This window comes from Diabrotica undecimpunctata, chromosome 4, assembly GCF_040954645.1.
Source record: "Diabrotica undecimpunctata isolate CICGRU chromosome 4, icDiaUnde3, whole genome shotgun sequence".
In the NCBI taxonomy this organism is placed as follows: Eukaryota; Metazoa; Arthropoda; class Insecta; order Coleoptera; family Chrysomelidae; genus Diabrotica; species Diabrotica undecimpunctata.
In genome coordinates this window covers 148838305-148857594 of record NC_092806.1, presented here as the reverse complement: position 1 = coordinate 148857594, position 19290 = coordinate 148838305, and the positions used below count along the sequence as shown (strand labels likewise).

The 19290-nt window shown below is 31.5% G+C and overlaps 1 protein-coding gene across 4 annotated transcripts in view; it reads left to right on the top strand.

The window, feature by feature from the left end:
* Positions 1-19290, top strand: part of LOC140440170 (uncharacterized) — a 68732-nt gene that overhangs the window by 46712 nt on the left and 2730 nt on the right. For all 4 annotated transcript variants that reach the window (XM_072530489.1, XM_072530490.1, XM_072530488.1 and 1 more), the window contains 40 exons: positions 860-970; positions 1024-1128; positions 1184-1288; positions 3503-3607; positions 3662-3871; positions 3928-4032; positions 4091-4195; positions 4255-4359; positions 9721-9825; positions 9880-10056; positions 10110-10319; positions 10374-10478; positions 10533-10637; positions 11855-11959; positions 12015-12119; positions 12174-12278; positions 13340-13444; positions 13510-13614; positions 13674-13778; positions 13836-13940; positions 13996-14100; positions 14160-14264; positions 14322-14426; positions 14479-14583; positions 15576-15680; positions 15734-15838; positions 15889-15993; positions 16048-16152; positions 16211-16315; positions 16369-16473; positions 16526-16630; positions 16686-16883; positions 17372-17509; positions 17563-17688; positions 17745-17870; positions 17925-18050; positions 18109-18234; positions 18762-18887; positions 18942-19067; positions 19123-19260. In XM_072530489.1, coding sequence (XP_072386590.1) covers positions 860-970; positions 1024-1128; positions 1184-1288; positions 3503-3607; positions 3662-3871; positions 3928-4032; positions 4091-4195; positions 4255-4359; positions 9721-9825; positions 9880-10056; positions 10110-10319; positions 10374-10478; positions 10533-10637; positions 11855-11959; positions 12015-12119; positions 12174-12278; positions 13340-13444; positions 13510-13614; positions 13674-13778; positions 13836-13940; positions 13996-14100; positions 14160-14264; positions 14322-14426; positions 14479-14583; positions 15576-15680; positions 15734-15838; positions 15889-15993; positions 16048-16152; positions 16211-16315; positions 16369-16473; positions 16526-16630; positions 16686-16883; positions 17372-17509; positions 17563-17688; positions 17745-17870; positions 17925-18050; positions 18109-18234; positions 18762-18887; positions 18942-19067; positions 19123-19260 — 4773 coding nt within the window. The remainder of the gene's footprint in view (positions 1-859; positions 971-1023; positions 1129-1183; positions 1289-3502; positions 3608-3661; positions 3872-3927; positions 4033-4090; positions 4196-4254; positions 4360-9720; positions 9826-9879; positions 10057-10109; positions 10320-10373; positions 10479-10532; positions 10638-11854; positions 11960-12014; positions 12120-12173; positions 12279-13339; positions 13445-13509; positions 13615-13673; positions 13779-13835; positions 13941-13995; positions 14101-14159; positions 14265-14321; positions 14427-14478; positions 14584-15575; positions 15681-15733; positions 15839-15888; positions 15994-16047; positions 16153-16210; positions 16316-16368; positions 16474-16525; positions 16631-16685; positions 16884-17371; positions 17510-17562; positions 17689-17744; positions 17871-17924; positions 18051-18108; positions 18235-18761; positions 18888-18941; positions 19068-19122; positions 19261-19290) is intronic.

The following is a 19290-nucleotide window of genomic DNA, read 5'->3' as shown; positions in this document are numbered from 1 at the left end:
TACTAGCACGTAGATCAATTAGCAAAATACATGATGCCGGATGCTCCATCTTTGAGCTTCGTTTGAAACCACTAGAGTGAAGTTGGCACATAGATCTCTTAGGGGGATATTGGCATCGGAACAAGGATCATATTGATTGAAAACAAAACAAAAATTAATTTTTTTTCACTTAGACCACTTAGCTCGGCCACCCTTCAATTCACTTGGGATGTCCCGTTTATTATATTATAATAATTTGATCTATTCTGTTCCAACCAGTATGGTATAAATAAGATTCCTACAGTACAAGCAAAATAGGTATAAGGACTAGTATAAAAGAAGATGCTGGTTAAAGCTTCTTTACCAAAAGTAAATACTGTACCATCCTCTGTGTATTGTACAATTCTTTCACTTAATTTAGAGGCCAAAAAGGTACAGAATTTCAAGTTTAAACTGAAATCTAAGGTTTCCATGGTCACAATTGACTAATTCTCTCGTTTGTTAGCAAAATTTTATGAAAATCCTTTCTTTGCTTCAGATTTTCAGTTCCTTTACTTTGAATCTTTTTACAATGTATAATTTATATCATATTAATCACAGATAATTAATATGTAAATGGCTTAAACTTTTGGGCCTTATTAGTTGTTTACTCCGTTTGAAAAAAAAACTGTTTAAAATTTTTTAATTCAAAATCGATATTATTTTATAGATCCGTCAATTTACGTCAATTAAAAACTTTTTAGATTAATGAATTTGTTTGATTTTTATACAGTTTTTTATTTATTTAAAGTAACCATCTTTGTTAGTCTCCGTTATATTTATTCAGACAGCAAATTTATGACTCACTTAAATAAAATATAGTTCGAAATAAATATTATAGGAAAAAGCTAGACAAAAAGAAGAACAGGCCTCAAAGGCAGTTGATTCTAAAGTAGAACCTTCGAATCCAATAATAAATATTCCATCTCTACCAGATCCTCTAAACTTACAGGTAAAATCAGGTTGATGTATTATAGACAACAATATTAAGATATGTTCTTATAGGAAAAAACCAAACAAATAATCGATTCTCTTAAGAATGCCGCTGATGATGCTAACGCGGCGTTTGACAGCATATCGAGCAAACTTCCTGATCCCTTAAAACTAAAGGTAACATTTAGCCAGAATGTAACAACAGTTTTTATTTAATGTAGACATATTGTAGGAAAAATCAGATACGTTAGCAGATGCTGTAAAAAATACTATCGAAAATTCTGAAAAGGCTCTTACGGATATTAAAAAACTCTTACCAGATCCGGTAAAAATACAGGTAATTTCGGAAAATACTCAAATACGAGCTCCTTGTAATGTGATTATTTAATTTTTATATACAAAAACTAATTAGGACAATAACGGCTATTTTTAAACTGTATAAATCTATATTTAATATAGTTTATGCCTGTACCGAAAATGGTAATAACCCTTACTATTTATATCTTTCAACAACTTGTTAACGAACCTTACTTTTGTATATAAACAGACAAAGGGAATATAAACTACATGTAGCAGAACTAAAACGATAATAAAACTTTTCGACCAGCTGCAGGTAAGGTGTTAAGGTATTGAAGGAAGAAATTCAGAAGATTTTCCTCTGTACTTTAAAATCTGACTGTTCTATAGATATCATCTATTATGTATAAGCCTTCAAGACTTCAGCAAATGCTTAGTATGTAAGCTCTTCACACCTGACTAGACATTTTAGCTGACGCTGGGGTTTACTTAGGACTCTTCCATTAAGGTGAGATAAAACCTTCTAATTGTAACAGTAGTTTCTTCATAAACTGACTTACTGTGTTAAAGATTAGCATGTAGAATCCTATTTTGCTGAGTTGAGACGTAATGCTGTCAAGAAATGCGGTGTTTCCATAGCATGCCAAAGCTATAACCTCCCATACATCTACAAATTTCTAGGACAATGCTCAGGTAACAGTTCATTCACCATCATGAGGAATAGGTACAAAAAACTTTTCCTTTTCTCTATTATGCATCTCCAGGGCACGATGTTGAATGTATCGAGATTTAAAAGCGCAGTTCTTCTGCCTCTCTTCTTCTTGTGTTTATAAGGACACGACTCTGTCTATTTTTTAATGTGCATTCAGTAAGATATCGTTCCATCGTTTTCGTGGTCTTCCTACTGATCGTCTTCCTATTGGCGAACCGTCTCTTACTGTCTTTATTAATCTATTTGTTGTTATTCAGCTTATATGATCGCTTTATTCTACTCTTCTATTTCTTACCCAATTCTGGATGTTCTCTACCTTGAATCTACGTCGTATATCTGTACTTCTAGCTCTCTCCCATAGTGTCTTGCCATACATTATTCAGTGTTTTCGTCTCTGCTGTTTCTAAGATCCTTTTGGTCCTGTGTATATCATGTCGTGTTTCTGCCGCGTATGTCATTATTGGTCTGATGACTGTTTTGTAAATTCTGCCTTTCATTTCTTTCCTGATATTTTTATTTCTCCATATTGTTTTATTCAGGCAACCTGCGGCTTTATTTGCTGTATTCACTTGATCTTCCACTTCAGTTTTAAGCTTTCCTTAGCTAGATTATGTGATGCCTAGATATTTAAACTCCATCACTTGTTCTATTATCTGACCTTCCAGCTCCAATTTACATCTTCGGGGTAACATCTTCTACTACAATCAGGTTGAACAATAGAGGACTCAGGGAATCTCCCTGTCTTATCCCATTGTCAGGTTCAATAGGGTCGGTTAGTTCTTCTTCTATTTTTACTTTTATTGTGTTGTTTTGGTAGATATTTCCGATCGTTTTGATTATTCCTAGAGGTATCTCTCTTACGTACAGTAAGTGGTTAACGTCTTTTAAGTTGACCCGGTCAAATACCTTCTTAAGGTCCACGAAATTTAGATATGCCGGTTTGTTGTATTCTAATGATTTCTCTTTCACTTGCCTCATTATAAATATAGAGTTGGTGCATGGTCTTCCCGACCTAAAACCTTGTTGTTCTTCTGCTAGTATTATAATTTCATTCAGTTTATTTGTTATCATTTTGGTTGTTAATTTTAGTGTTGTGTTTAATAAATTAATTCCTCTCTAATTTGTCGGGTCCGATTTGTCTCCCTTTTTGAAGAGAAGTATCGATATGCTTGATTTCCATTCTTGAGGAATTCTGTTTTGTTCTATTATTTTTTGTATTAGTTTTGGTGGTTGTTTGGTCAGATCTGGTCCTCCGTACTTTAGGAGTTCGTTCAGTACTCGGTCCTCTCATGGTGATTTTCTATTTTTTAATTTCCTTAATGCTTCCAGTTGAGAAAGGAAATTCCTCGCCTGGACTGTCCGTGCTGAGTATTGAAGAGATTAATCTCAGAGAAGAAGAATATAGTATATACTAGCAAAATATCTGGAGCTTTTTATAGTATCCTATTATTTAAGTTATTTTAGTCTCTTTTAAAAATATTTTAATTTTAATCACAGGGGCTCGTATCCTTATATAGCAAATTTTTAAGTTAGTAGTTTTAGGAACAAACCAAAGATATATCAGTTGCAATGTCTGAGGCAGCTGAGAATTTTAACAAAGCCATAGACAATATCCAAAATGTTATTCCTAATCCAGCACAACTCCAGGTAAAAATTTGATTACATAAAGTAAGGGAAAATACCTTTAAAGCTAATTTGTAGGAAAAATCAAATCAAATAAAAGTTGCGCTGGAAAAAACAGCAGAAGAGTCTCTAAAAGCGATTGAAAATATTGAAGGTTTTATTCCGAATCCAGTAAAATTTCAGGAAAAGTCGCAAGCTATTTCAGATGCACTAAAAAATGCAGAAAAAGCTTCCATAGAATCATTTGAAAACATTTCAAAAGTTTTACCAGATCCTTCAAAATTGACTGTAAGTACATCAATGGTTAAGTATCTTGTAGAAACTTTATTTTGTTTTCTTCGTAGGATAAATCTAAAGCGATTTCGCAAGCTATTGAGTCTGCTTCACAAAACTCTATAAAAGCTCTTGACGATGTTACTAGTAGTATCCCAGATCCTTTACATTTACAGGTATAGTTTTAGAACAATTTACGTAAGAGAATTGTCGTTTAACTTAATGTAATTTTAGGAAAAGTCAAAACAGATTTCTGATTCTATAAAAAATGTAGCAGAAAACTCTCAAAAAGCCCTTGAATCTATAAATGAAGTGCTTCCCGATCCTTTAAAGTTACAGGTATTGTAACAACTAAAAAATTACAATATATGGTAATAACTTTTGTTAAAAAATTCCAGGAAAAATCGAGTGAAATTGCTGCTACAATTAAAAATGCCACCGAAGCATCGCATAAAATACTTGATGAGATTCAGAATAATATTTCTGATTCCTTTAAATTGGAGGTAACTGATATATAGCAAATATTATCGAAATATATGCATATTAATAAAATTATAGGAAAATATTTAATTGCTAGAAGTTGGCCAATTATTATTACTTTTTAAATAAAATAAAATTTATTTTATTAAAAAAATATTTTATCCTGATTAGCTAAATTTAATACGAATAAACTGCAGATCTATTTTTACGTGATTGGTGACTTTTACAGTACAATAAAAAGTTTTTTTCACTTCGTCGCTGTAGTCGTAACTACAATAGACCCTTATATAAATTCTTTAAATTCTTCTTTTCTAATAATCTTCTGATTTTCCTTCATTCCATAATATTGTTTTGTTTTTTATTCAATACTTTTATTTTCGTAATTTCTTAAAAAATTTTTATTCAATTTATGGTTCTTGAAGGTTATTGATTTTCTGATTTTTATGTTTAATATAAATATTGTTACTTATTTGGGTCACAATTGGTTTAGGTTTCTTTTCCTACAATGTCATTTTATTTTTTACCAACTGTATACAAAATTTTGTTAAATATCATTTACCAATAAAATTCAACACTGAAAAAGTTTTTGAGTTCTTCTTCTTCAACTGTCAAATATCCTCATAGAACAGCTACAACTAAATGCCACAACTTTAGTTTTTACGTTGTTGGTACTTCACTTTTTCGTGTCTGGATCCGACTACAGTTTTTCTGCCCAATATCGGGCTACGTCTACACCCTTTGTATTTGCGAGCCATAAATCATCGAGGGTGCACTGTGATGGACAAAGTCTGCATACTCTCAGGTGCTCCAGGTTCTGTATTTCCCCACATTCACAAAGTGCGTCGCTGTCTGTCTTGAAGCCTTATTTAATGAGGTTATGTTTTACAGGGGCAACGCCTGTGCGTATGCAATTGAGTGTCCGCCAGGTTCTCCAGTCTAGGTTCATTCCATTAGGTCGTTCTGGATGTAGGGAAACAGTTCGGGTGGTTCGACGCTGACATTTCTCATAAACCTTTTCCTTGATTTAAGTCGGCTAATTCCTGGCGGTTCGTCAAACCCGTATAATTGGTGACTTTCATCGAAAGTTTGCCTGAACTTCTCCACATATTGTGAGGCGCATCTACGGTCGTCTAGTGATGCGAATCCAGCTACCCGGTACAGTAGGGATAGGGGGGTAGACTTCATACAACCGGTAATTATTCTATATGTTTCATTTAACGTTGTGGTGACTTGTTGGGCGTGTCTAGATCTACCCCAGACGGGACAAGCATATTCCCCTGTTAAGAAACATAAGGCCTTAGCTGTTGTCTTCAAGACCTGGGGGTTTGCATCCCACTTGCTCCCCGCAAGTTTCCGGAGAAGGTTGTTTCTCGTAGAAACCTTTTGTCTTGTGCTCTGACAGTGGAATTTATACGTTAGTGACCGGTCTAGTACTACTCCAAGATATTTGGACCTATCAGTATGTTTCAAGCGTTGTCCCTCCCAAGAGACATTCAGTTTTACATGCGCCAGTTGGTTGTTAAGATGGAATGCACTTACTTGGGTTTTAGTAGGGTTTGGCTTTAATGAGTTTTGTTTGTAGTAAGTTGACATCATGTTTAAAGCCTCTTCCATTGTCGACTCTACTTGTGTGAGTGTTTTCCCCTTTACGGCTATACCAAGGTCATCAGCGTAGACAAAACTCTCAGTCTGAGGGTGCATTGGCGTTGACGTTGCTGGTGAAAATAGTATTCCAGTTGTAAGAGTAAATTGTTATGATATGTTTCTCCTACTCTTAAAATATTTTTCTTTGAACCTAAAACAACACTTGTCCAAAAATTAAAATTTTGGCAAATCAAGAAAAGCTGCCAAGCTTCAATTTATTTTAAATCTTACTTTTACTAAGATATTCATAGGAAGGAATACGAATATCAAAATAATTTTACGAGTTGATTTCATGTTTTTATTGATATTTTAAACAAAAATCGGTAGAAACTTAACAAGACAGTTCTACGACTGAAGTATGGTCCTTAGTTTCACCGGATTCTGGTTCTAGATTAAGATAAAATTCTTCATTAAGAGGATTCTTGAGATATTTAGTTACCTCCATTAAATGGCGAAACTTTGGTTGACTTATTTTATTTTTCGCTTTATTTGGTTACAGAGGTATTTGTTTTGGTGTTGTTTTTTTCAGTAATGGTGTGGAACGTCCATCGGCCGTGATAACTTTGATGTATATATTAAAACTTGTTTAGGATACTTCTCAGGTACCCGGTACATTTATGCTGGTTTTAATGAAATTTTTGGTTTTGGATTCTTAAAAAATAAATCGTTATAACTTTCATTTATAAGAACCCAATCAGTTTTTCCCCAGTATTAACCACTTTAACCACTTTAAATGGAGAAATGAGACTAAAGCCACGGTCGCAAGGTAGGTATGAATGCCCTCGTATTAGGTTTATGTATTTTATCTCTGATGCTAATTTCAGTACATTTCAGCACAGTTTTTGTTCTGACCGGGCAACCATCAAAAAAAAAACCATTTTACTGAGTATTATGATCTTGTAGATAATAAAATATCATGGAAGTTACTTCATTTTGGCCACTTTAAGACATTTCTTCGTAATAGGTATATATATTGTCTCCAATGTCGTGTACACCAAATAGTATACAAAGTACACACATAGTACCAAAGTTGTCTGTTGTGGAAAACGTAATATTAATATTATTCTTGTGCTGACATCCTATGCTGACATTTATGTTAAATTTTTTGTTTTATATCATAAAATGCCTTTGCTTTAGCGTGATGAAGGTTTCTCACTTAAATCAGTTTATTTTTTGTTGATTTATCGATATTCGGTAGTTTGATTTGGGTTTCATCTTCATCACATAATATACAAGTGTTAAATCTGGGGTAAGAAAAAGATATGTTAAAGCGAGTTTAAAATATGCTATATTAAATAAAGTAAGAAACCTTGTACTATGGGTGAAGTTCTTTAAAAGCTCTGTACATATTTTTTACATTTAACACTGATGGCAGATAAATTTTCTTTTTATCCAGTCCCCGTGTATAATGATTTTGGCGGCCTTTGAATGAAGAATTGTAAGCTATTATGTTTATTATATTAGTAGAGTGTGTCTTCTTAGTCCTATTTGTATGCTTGCCCCGGGATTCTTTTGAAGAACATCCACTCATTGCTAAACTATTTCTAATTCGACGGATCTGCATTTCAAAAATACTATAAAGAGCTTTGGCACAAATACTTGTGTCGTTCCCGGGTAGTCAAATTTTATACCTACATAAAAGAAGACACATGTGGTGGACCTTGTTGATGTCGAGCTTTGTTTGTATCTTAATTTCCACTGTCACTAGTAGTACTGTGGTTAGGTAGAGCAGTTTGTGGAATAAGACTGCGTCGTCTCTGGATAGAAATAACGTTAATTAGGCTTGATAAATATGAATCCTGTTTATCTTTGGTCTTCATATTATTAAACATATTTAGTAAGTCAGAACGATGTTCCTGTGCTACTACATAGAAGCATCGGTAACGTTTATATCTACTAAAGATTGAAGTCATAAGCATTGAGAAAATGACTTGTTATTATTGAAAAACTTACCTACAGTCATCTTCTGTTGTTCGTGCTAAAATATCCTTATCACCTTTAGGCGTTTTGTGAGCAACTCCATATATTTTCGCTTCCTTTATGGTTTCCCTTCGATAAACTCTTCCTTTCTGTTTTCGTGGTTGATCTGTAGTTTAAATTTCACAAATGGTATTATTAATATTAGAGGTACTGTCCTGTACTCGGACTGTAAAATGTTTGAGTAACTTTTAGGATTTTTTTTTCTTATTTCCTTTCCATCTTTATCCTTCAATGAGATTATTATAGGCCGTCCTAAGTTTTATCTTAGGCATCTCAGGCCTCGGTTCTTTTCTGTTATTTTTTCTACCTTGTTTTCATTATAGATCCTTAAATCTTGCTTTACTCCCTTCTTTATTTGTTTATTCAATTTTTTGAAACCATTGGTGTTTCGCTTTCCTTGGCTTAGAAATCTGCGTCTCTTTTCCATTAACGGTTTTGTTTTGTCACTTATTCTGTCTTCTTTATTTCTCGTTTTCTTTGCAACATTCAGTCCTGCTTTCAAGAGCTTTCGTTGCATTTCTTTATTAATTGTGTTCATGTCGAAGTATTCCTTGTTGATAATGTTCTACAAATTCTTTTCTTAATACTTCTCTGTACTCATCTTCGTTATGTCATATTTTAGTTTGATCTATCTGATTACAACAATTATGTGGTCTGTTTCTACTAGTTTTCGCCTGTTTAATATAAATCCTTGCTCTTAAAAGGTGATGATCGCTGCCAGTTGTGAATCGATTGAGAGCAGTTATATCTTCAAAAATGTCTTTGTTCCCACACAAGAACTAATCGATCTCGTTTTTCGTCTTTTTATCGGGAGATATCCACAAGTTTGTGTTCATGGTATATAAATTTTGTTGTTCTAAAAAGTTATATAATTTTTCTCTTCTTTCATTTCATGTGCCATAACCATGCATCCCTATTTTAGTTTCAGTATTTTCTTCAGTTTTACCTAATTTTGCATTGAAATCTCTTATAATGATGGTATACTTTGTATTATTTTCTTCTAATGCTGTTATCAAATCTTCGTAGAACATTTCAACTATCCGATTTTCCTAGGTAGTTTACTCCGGGTATCTGGTATTTTTACACAACTGAATGAGATCGACAAGAAACTACTACTACATATAAAGTCAAATTTGCAAATAATGGACATGTGTTGTTTTTCAAATAAATGCTTCAATTGTTCGGAGCCACTGTATAAACAACCTTATAGGAGCCAGAATGATCACCAATATTTAATGATCACCAACTTTTAATGAATAGGCACGTACGGATATGTACTACAGCAAGAAGAATATTATTTGAATATTTTTTTTTTTATCTATATTATCCATTAGAACGTTAGTCGTAAACAGTTGATTTTACAATTTGTTTAGTATTTCCCAAAATTTGCAGCCTTTTCATTCTCCCGCGTATTTTAGTAGTGATTTTAAGGCTAAAACAAATTAATTATTCTATTAAATAGTCTTTTCTAATTATTTATGCCATTTATTCAGTTAATATTTTTATAGAACTTTTAATTATTCTCTATAAATAAATATAACAATAAATAGTAAAATTTTGTTCTGTATCTTTTGTGGTGGGTAAATTTTCTATTTATTAATAAAGATAATAAAGTGAATAAAATATTTAAACTTGTAATTTACATTTTTTTTAAAAACATAATGTTGGCTAAATCTAGTAACTTTATATTTTCAACTTCACCTGTCTTGCTAGAAACTTAAATATACTAATTGCACTTCGGATTGTTAATTACATTGTAGGAAAAATCTAACAATATAGTGAGCAGTATAAAAAAAGTCGCTGAGAACTCTGATAAAGCTTTAGAGTCGATCACAGCTTCTCTACCTGATCCTTTAAAAATACAGGTATTTATAAAACTAAAAAGTGTTGCGGACAAACTGCAAAATATAGCATTTTAGGAAACATCCAAAAAAATAGCAACAACACTCGGTGATATCAGCAGCAGTATTCCTGATCCATTGGAGTTTCAGGAAAAATCGAAGAAAATACTTGAAGGAATAAAATCTTTAGCAGAAAGTTCTACTAAAAGTTTGGAAGAGATAACTGGCTCAATACCGGATCCAGCAGAAATAAAGGTAAAACATATTTATAAAAGCAGCAGGAGTAATCTAAAATAAAATTTTATTAGGATAAGTGTACTAAAGTAACCGCTGCCCTTAAAAGTGTAGCTGACAGTTCTACCAAAGCCTTTGACGATATCAATAAAGCTGTAGTTGACCCTGCTCAACTACAGACTGCGGCGTCTAAGATTACAGATGATTTAAAAGTTTCCTCCGAAGCTACAGTGAAGGCACTCTTAGCTATAAATAATATGGTTCCCGATCCTCGCAAATTTCAGGTAAATAAGATTTATGGCTCACGTGTTTAGTATTAACAAGTGGTTATATTCCAGGAACATTTTGTTAAACTTGCCACTAATGTGAAAACGCTAGGAGAAGCCACCAGTGTTGGGTTGGAAAATATTCAAAAGGCGATACCTAATGCTTCAGATCTACAGGTATAAAAAAAGTTAATACTATCCAGAATTTTATTATTACTAGCTTGGTTTTAGCTAAAGTCCACTCAAATATCAAGCACGATAGCGGATACAATTGAAAAGTCAAATAAAGCTTTTGACAGCATAAAAACAGCATTACCTGATCCTGCCACTTTTCAGGTATTGTTGAATCAGTATTATTGAAAATAAATTTGAAAGTTTACCAATTTGACAATTATCGCGGCTGAAGCTACAGCTTTCAAATTAAAGATAGTAAATACAAAATTAAGTTATTTTTAGGTGGAATTCGAACACGTTACTTGAGATTTTTCCTCCAGTAAACGAACACATTTTTTAAAATTTTTTTTTCTGTGCTATTGCGAAAAATAGTCTGAATATAACTGTTTTTCTAACGTTTGTGTGATACATTGTTTTTCTATATATTTTTAGCTACTATGATGTTCTTCTTAGGTATATTCTATTGTCGTGATCTCTCCGTTTGTTATAGTATGTCTATATTCACTATACTAAATTATGAACCTATACTTATCCCTACAGTCTTGTTCGTTTGCAGATATTATATAATTTAGGAGTTTCATTCCAAAACTCGCCCCACTTAAGTAATATTTCACAATTCACGTAAAACGTTTTACTAGAACTACGAAAATTAGACAACCTGATAATACAGTAATGGATTTACTGTCACACCTTCCTGAATCTCAAAACCTAAATCTGATTGCATGTTTTCCACGTTTAAAAATAAGTATTGCCTCTCCTATATTGCTGTTGTAGTTTTTCTTGCCTATAACTTTTATCCTTTAATTTTTGATAGATTTCACCCCTTCTGCTTTAGCTTTGGCTCAGGCATTCTAAAACGAATCAAAAGAAAATCAAAAGAATACGTTTTATGCGATGGAAACTGACATTTCTACAATAAAAATACGTCAAAGTAAAATAATTTGGATATAAATATGATCTCCAATCCTCCCAGTTAAAGAATGTATATAGATATTAGCACTTACCTTCCAAAATCTTGTCAGTAACAATCAAACAATAGTCGGTCTTAATTGTTTGATGGCGCTTGAAACTGTTGTTGTCATTTCATTGTGCGACAGTCTGACCGAGTGACGCAAGCGCTTCAATACAGAGCAGCGAAAGCATAAATTAATGCTTAGTGGTATTACCAACAGAGTGCAGCACGTTAAAGAATCAGGAAGGCTCGAGGTCCGTTTTGAGGCCGGGGTCTGAATTTAGGTACTTTTCTCTAACAAGTTTAAAAAGCAACACATAAATTCAAATAAAAATTTCGTGTACTTGAGGATAACACTACGTGTAAGACTCTTTAATTGTCAAATTGGTATAACTTTATCATATTCAAAAATACTAAGACCTTTTAGAATAAATCCCAACAAATTACTGAAGCCTTAGCATCTACAGCTGAAAATACTATCAAAGCATTTGCTAGTATTCAAACTGCATTACCAGATCCTACCAAACTTGAGGTAATATAATGATAATAAACTTAAAAGATAAGTGTTTTATGTATCTCAATTTTAGAAGCAATCCAAAAAAGTTAGTAATGCTCTAGTAGATATCGCGGAAAAGTCAAACAAGGCTTTTGACAGTATTTACAGTACTATACCGGATCCAACAAAAATACAGGTATGGATATCCTATATCTTAGGAAATCATTTACTAAGTAATTCCTACTTTTAGGAATCTTCTAAAAAAATAACAGAAGCAATAAGCAGTGTAGCTGAGGAATCTTTAACTGCATTTAAAAGTATTGAGAGTTCTTTGCCAGATCCTTTAAAAATACAGGTACATTTGGAAATAATATTTCATGTGTTTTAAGCTAGTACTCCTTTAACAATTTTGCAACTGTTATATGGACTATGATAAACCAAAATATAAAAATAATAAAATCAATTTATACATACATTTTAATCATTTTCGAAATTGAATCAAAATAATTATTTTTAAATTTCTAACGTAAAAAATATGCTCACAAAAATAGGAAACAATAGACACTTTTGAATGAAAATGAAGAGGCTAAGAGAAATATTGTTCAGTGGACTATTTGCCACATATCATATCAATAAATTGGTTTAAAATAAACATGGAAAGAAGTCTTAATTATTCTTGTTCTAAAGCAATCCGAAAATATATATATATACATAGCCAAGAAACCAACCGTTACAAAGTTAAAGGACTTTAAATATAGTTCTAATGGTTCAAGACTTCTTTATTTGGGAGTACCTCTTTATTGCAGTACTTTTTATTGGAAATAGATTGCCAAGTATACTTCTTTTAATTTGATGATTTTCCTTGCGTTTGATCCATCTGTTGTTCCCTATCTTCTTCTTTTTTTTTCACGTGATATAACGTTGATGTTGCTTTTTGATGGTTACGTGTTTGGATTTGTCTTCATTTGCTTTTATTTTTTATGTGTTTAGTCAAAGTTTGATATTGTTAAGACAATTTTATAGATTTTTCGTAGCAGTGTCTGCATTTTATTGTGATGATAATATTACAGTATCATCTGCGAATATACCTACTGTTGTTGAGTGTATTGCTGAAAAATCCATCTAACTATCTGTTAGTTAAAGCCTGACTTATATCCAGGAAGGTTTTGAAACAGTATCGTTTATTATTTAGATCATTCCATAGTGGTACATTTGAGAGGAAAACCAAACTGGTAATCGGTTTATCAGAATCTTTATCTATCCTATCTATCTGTTTGTTTTCAAGGTAGGTTTCAATTCTTTTTAACAACAATAAGAAACATTAGCACAGAAAAACTAAGACAACATTTTTTTATCAAAAGGCATATTTCAGTTGCAAAACTGTTTTAAAAACAAAACATACACAAACAATTTTAGGAAAAAACTAAAGAAATTACAAACGCTCTAACGAAATCTGCTGAAATCTCGAGTAAAGCATTCGAAAACATTAGTAGTACTTTACCAGATCCTCAAGTTCTTCAGGTAATAGCAAATTTTGTTTAATAAATGGTATAATGATTGCTATCTAAATTTCCCTCTTATTATAGAATAAGTCAAAGCAAATTGCTGATTCAATTATCGATTTAGCAGAAAATTCTAATAAAGCTTTGGAAGGAATTCACAAAGCTTTACCAGATCCCTTAGAGATACAGGTAAAAACTAGTTTTTAATACAAAATACTTACTTGTACAAAATTTTAAAAACATTGCAGTCGAAAACGAAAGAAATAACAGAGCTTTTAACAAATACAGCTGACAATACTTTAAAAGCCTTTGGTACTATTGAGGGTGGGATTCCCGATCCAATAAAAATACAGGTAGCTATCACATAATATAAAAAACGAATATTGTAATAGTTTTTACTAATATTTTAGACAAGCGTCAAAAAAATTACAGAAATGCTACAAGATGTAGAAAAAAATTCAAGTAAAGCTTTAGAAGATATTAAAACAGTACTACCAGACCCAGTAAAAATACAGGTATATAAATTGTCAAGTAATTGTATAATTAATTATAAATTTATACATTCTTTAGAACGAATCTCAGCTGATTACTAAAGCACTAGCTGACACAGTACAAAAGTCGAGCGAAGCCTTTGAAAGCATCCAGAAAGCAGTACCCGATGTACTGGCAATACAGGTATATTTATATACATGAAACATATATCTATATAAAAGTTATCAATGTTTATATTTTAGAAAAATTCGACTAAGATTACGGACGCTTTGACAGAAACTAATGATAAATTTGCTAAAGTGTTCGATAATATTAAAAGTGTTTTACCGAATACTTTACAAATACAGGTAAATTATTAACGGTAATCATTTAGATGATATTTATTTTTGGAACCATAATTTTAGAACAAATCCAAAGAGATCTGTGATGCCCTAGTTAATGCTGCTGATATATCAACGAAAGCTTTTGATGGAGTATTAAGTACGCTGCCTGATACTAACAAAATAAAGGTACAATATATCTATCAACATTACACAGTAATCACAATTACATTTATTGTAGGAACAGTCGGATCGTATTACACAGGGGCTTCTTAAAATTAAGGAAGAATCTACCAAAGCTTTCGATAATGTTCAGAGTGGTTTACCAGATCCGTTAATATTTCAAGTACTTATATTTTATTTTCTACGTATATGATAACAAAAAAATCTTTTTGTAATCATGTTAAAAGTCAATTTTTTTTATCGGCTACAATTTTTCTTGAGTTATCTTTGTTTTTAGAATAATTTAGTAATTTTTGATCAATCTGATTTTCTTTAGCGTAATTTTATAGTAGAAGTGTGTTCAGTATTAATATTTTATAGGTCACAATGATTACCCGGTACTTCCTGACCAAACTTCCATACTGTACTTCTCTACCTTAGTAGTTAAACAAGCAGTGGCATGACAATTTCATTCTGTTGACGTTTTAATCAATAATTTTAATGAAAGTTACATTTCATTACTACGATCCATCGGTGGTACTACTTATCGAAATATTTGTTTTATAAAATTTGGATCCACTTGCATCCTAAACCTGGAATCTAAATTAAAACTTATTTAATTACTGCAAAATCATGCATGTAATAGCGATAGGAACACAGTTCCTGTGATGATTTTTCAATAAGTCCTTTTTAAACTATCTCTTCTGTTTACATGTTAAAAAGCAGCAGATTAAGTAAGTACTTTTGAGTTACCCCTTGTTGTATCACTATTTCATCCAATAGCTCATTTACCACTATATAGAAGCAACTTGTACTCAATATCATTTTTACGTCTTTTATTTCCAGATTTTTATTCCGAAGTAGTTGAAGAAGGCAATTATGTTGAACTTTATCAAATGTCTTTTTGTATTTAAGGAAACAGACGTATAGAGACTGGTTAATACCCATATATCTTTGTGAGATATTTATTGTATCTTAAATCTGTTCGAAATTAGAAATTTGCCTTTTTGATCAATTAAGTCTCCTATTATGTAAATTGTACCTAGATGTTTTATCGCACTTTCTAAAAGAAGACGACGTCTTCAGATCTCCTATCTCTTATTTTTTATATTTTATATACAGTAGCTGATAAACAAATATTTAAAAACACTATACTTAGCATTCCTAACATTATAGAACAAGTCAAAAGAAATAACGGAAGCTTTAACAGCAGCGACCGCAATCTCTACTAAAGCTTTGGAAGCAATCAATTCTTCATTACCAGATCCTCTAAATCTAAAGGTATTAACTACATATTTGTATATAACCTACTGCTAAAGATACATATATTTTAGAAAAAATCTGACCAAATCGTCGATGCCTTAAATAAGGCAAACGAATTGTCCAGCACATCATTTGATAGCATTACAAATCTTCTACCAGATACAACAAAAATACAGGTATAACTTTAGAATTTATTTTTTATTGTAGTACAGAGTTAATTTTGTAGGAAAAATCACAAACTATTGCAAAAGCTTTGGTCGATGTAAGTGAGGAATCAAATAAAGCGTTTGAAAGAATTAATGATATAATACCAAAACCAGATGGATTACAGGTAGTACATCAAGTATTAAATATTCTATATACAGTAAATCAATTAAACTTCTAGAGCAAATCCAAAGAAATAATTAATTCAATAGGAAATATCGAAGAGAACTACAATAAGGCATTTCAAAATATAGAAAGCGTTTTACCAGACACTATTACAATACAGGTATACACAATTTATATTTCTTATATCTACTCAAATAATATATTGGATAAAATTTTAGAACACGTCAAAGAAATTATCAGAGTCAATTAAAGATGTTACCGAAACTACAGATAAAGCTTTTGTGGATATAAAAAACTGTTTACCAGATCCGAAAAAGATCGAGGTATTTGTGCTATATAACAGTAATTTTATAATAATAATTGAAGTAAATTTTAGGATCATTATACAAATATTACAGCTTCACTATCTTTAGCAAACAGAAAATCCCAACAAGCCTTTGAAGGAATTCAAAGTATGTTACCAGATTCGAATGAAATAGAGGTAGTAGAATAAAATTCAAACAACCCTTTTGGCCTAACATATCTGATTTTAGAAAGAGACAAATAAAATTGTAGAAATATTGGCGAATGTAACAAAAAGCTCAAATACCGCTTTTGAAAATATAAAAGCGAATGTAGCTGACCCTATAGAACTACAGGTAAAATGAACCAATAAATATAAACGTATTTAAACAAAATGTTTATTACTTGTAGGAAAAATCACAAAAAATCTTGGATTTGTTAACTAAAACAGTTGATTACTACAACAATGCTTTAAAAAGTATCAAAAATTCTGTCCCAGATTCATCAAAAATTCAACAGGTTGAAGATGAAATTGTTAAAATAAATACAGAGTCAAGTAAGGCAATTGAAAACGTCTTTAAGGTTTTAAAAGACCAGCCAGATTTGCAGGTAACAATTTATAGTAAGTTAAAATCTTTAAAATGAACTTGAAAATGACTTGAATACCACTTAAATATAACTTGAGTTTTTGATTATATTAGTCTATGTCTCTCAATATAAGAGTTGTCAGAACTTCCACAAATGAATACAGTCACCATTCCATCTACCAGAAATTGGTACAAATTTAGTGCATTAACAACAAAAATATTATCTTATAAATGACATTCTAACGAATATTTTAGAGCTAGGTCTAAATTCATAAAAACAAGCCAAGGTTTAATCTGGCTCCTTAATAGGTTTGCAATAACTCCCCTACAGAAACCAGTTATAATTTCGTTTGAAAGTCATGACAGTAATTTCCACAAAATTATTACATGCTCTGGTGTAAGTTGTTCCAATTTTAAAGCTATTATATCAAAGTAATGACCTAAAGTTATTTTCAAGTGCATTTGAAAATATCGCATCTTCCAAGACAGTTGTTTAACCATACATTCTAGATCAAATCAAAAGATATTATAGACACAATTACAAAATCAACTGAAAGCTCCAACAACGCAATTGAAAGTATTAATTCTGTAATACCAGCTGCGTTTAACAAGATAAATAAGTCTATGCCGGATGTTTCCACAATTGAGGTAATATTCTCACTCATACTAACGTAGTGCAAAGTTTAGCTTGTAGTTTTTAGAAAGTTGCCAATCAAATAGCAACTGAAGCTGAAAAGTCAAAAAGTGCTATTGAACAAGTTAACGAAAGGTTGCCACTGATTTTTGATTGTATTCAAAAGTCTATACCAGATGAAAAGAAAATACAGGTAATAGAACACCAGCATGTTGGTAACATAGTTTAATTGATTATATTATATTATAGGAACTATCTGAAAAGTTAGTAAGTAACGCTACAAATTCAAGCAAAGCCATTGATAGTCTAACTAAATTTATACCAACTGTTTTTGATAACATTCAAAATTCTCTTCCACAACAAGATAAAATACAGGTATAATTTCAATCATTTGTGGTATATTTTTAATAAGGTGTAAACAAATTGTAGCAAATGGCCAACACAGTAGCAGAAAAGTCAAAACTATCTACCGAAGCAATAGAAAATTTGGGCAGTAGCTTACCAGACATTTTTGACCAAATACAGAAAGTTATACCTAATTCTGTACAATTACAGGTACAAATTGTATGCACTATAATTATTCACTAGTGATCTTAAACTAACTCTATTGTAGAAACTAGTGAAACAAATTGTTGAGGAATCTGAAAAGTCGAATAAGGAAATCGATGAAATGGTGAAGGTTGTACCAAAGTCGTTTGGAAATATTCAGAGTGCTATACCAGATTCTACAAAAATAGAGGTAAAATTGTTGAAAATAAGTGTGTTGCAAAAAAATAACAAGAACTTTTTACTTTTTGTCATTGTATCCGAATACCAGAAGAGTGTATGCTGTTATCCTCTCCAACTCATCGTGATGTATATACTTGTTTCTTCTGATTTTTTTAACCCTCCGGTGATGGCTTTTCATGGTACAATTTGTTAAAACTAGAAATGACTTGTAAAATCCTAAATTCCTAAAATCAAAGTCTTGTAAGACATACTTCGGCCTATTCTCCTGCAATAATTTTGAGTAATGCTTTGTCCACCACTGTGATATAATTATCTGTATATTTTTGCTTCGTTTATTGTAGTATGTTCTGTAGCCTATTCTGATATAGTATTTGACTACTTTTATATTCAAAACAAATAAAATTCTTAGGATATACTTCTTGCTTATTTCCCAATTATGCATTTCGGTTTAGGTTTTTTTCTTTCCCTCTCTTCTAGTTAAAGAGTTCTTGTTATTTTTGGTTAGAATATTTTTTTTCGAAAATACTTTTATTCCAGCAACTATCTAAAGTACTAGCAACTGAAGCTACAAAATCAACCGAGTCAATTGAAAAACTTAGCGTAGCTTTACCTAAAATTTTTGATCAACTCCAAACAGCTATACCAGATTCCCAAAAAATACAGGTATAATATATAATATCAAAGTTTATAAAAAACTTAACGATATTGCTTTTGTAGCAAATAAGTGATAAAGTAGTTGCAGAGCTCGAAGTAACGCGAAAGAAACTAGACGATTTAAATACTAGTTTGCCAAAATTGTTTGATAACATACAAACTTCCGTACCAGATTTATTGGATATACAGGTACATAAAATTCCAATTTTCGTATTTATTGTAATTATTACAATTGATCTTTTAGACAAAGTCAAAAGAGATTATTGAAGCACTAGCTTCTGGTTCCAAAAATTCAAACATGGATTTGGAAAATATTAAGACTGTTTTACCACAAGTATTCGAGAGCATTCAAACGTCTTTACCAGACCCAATCAAAATACAGGTAAAATTTTTTCCTGATCAAAATTAGCAT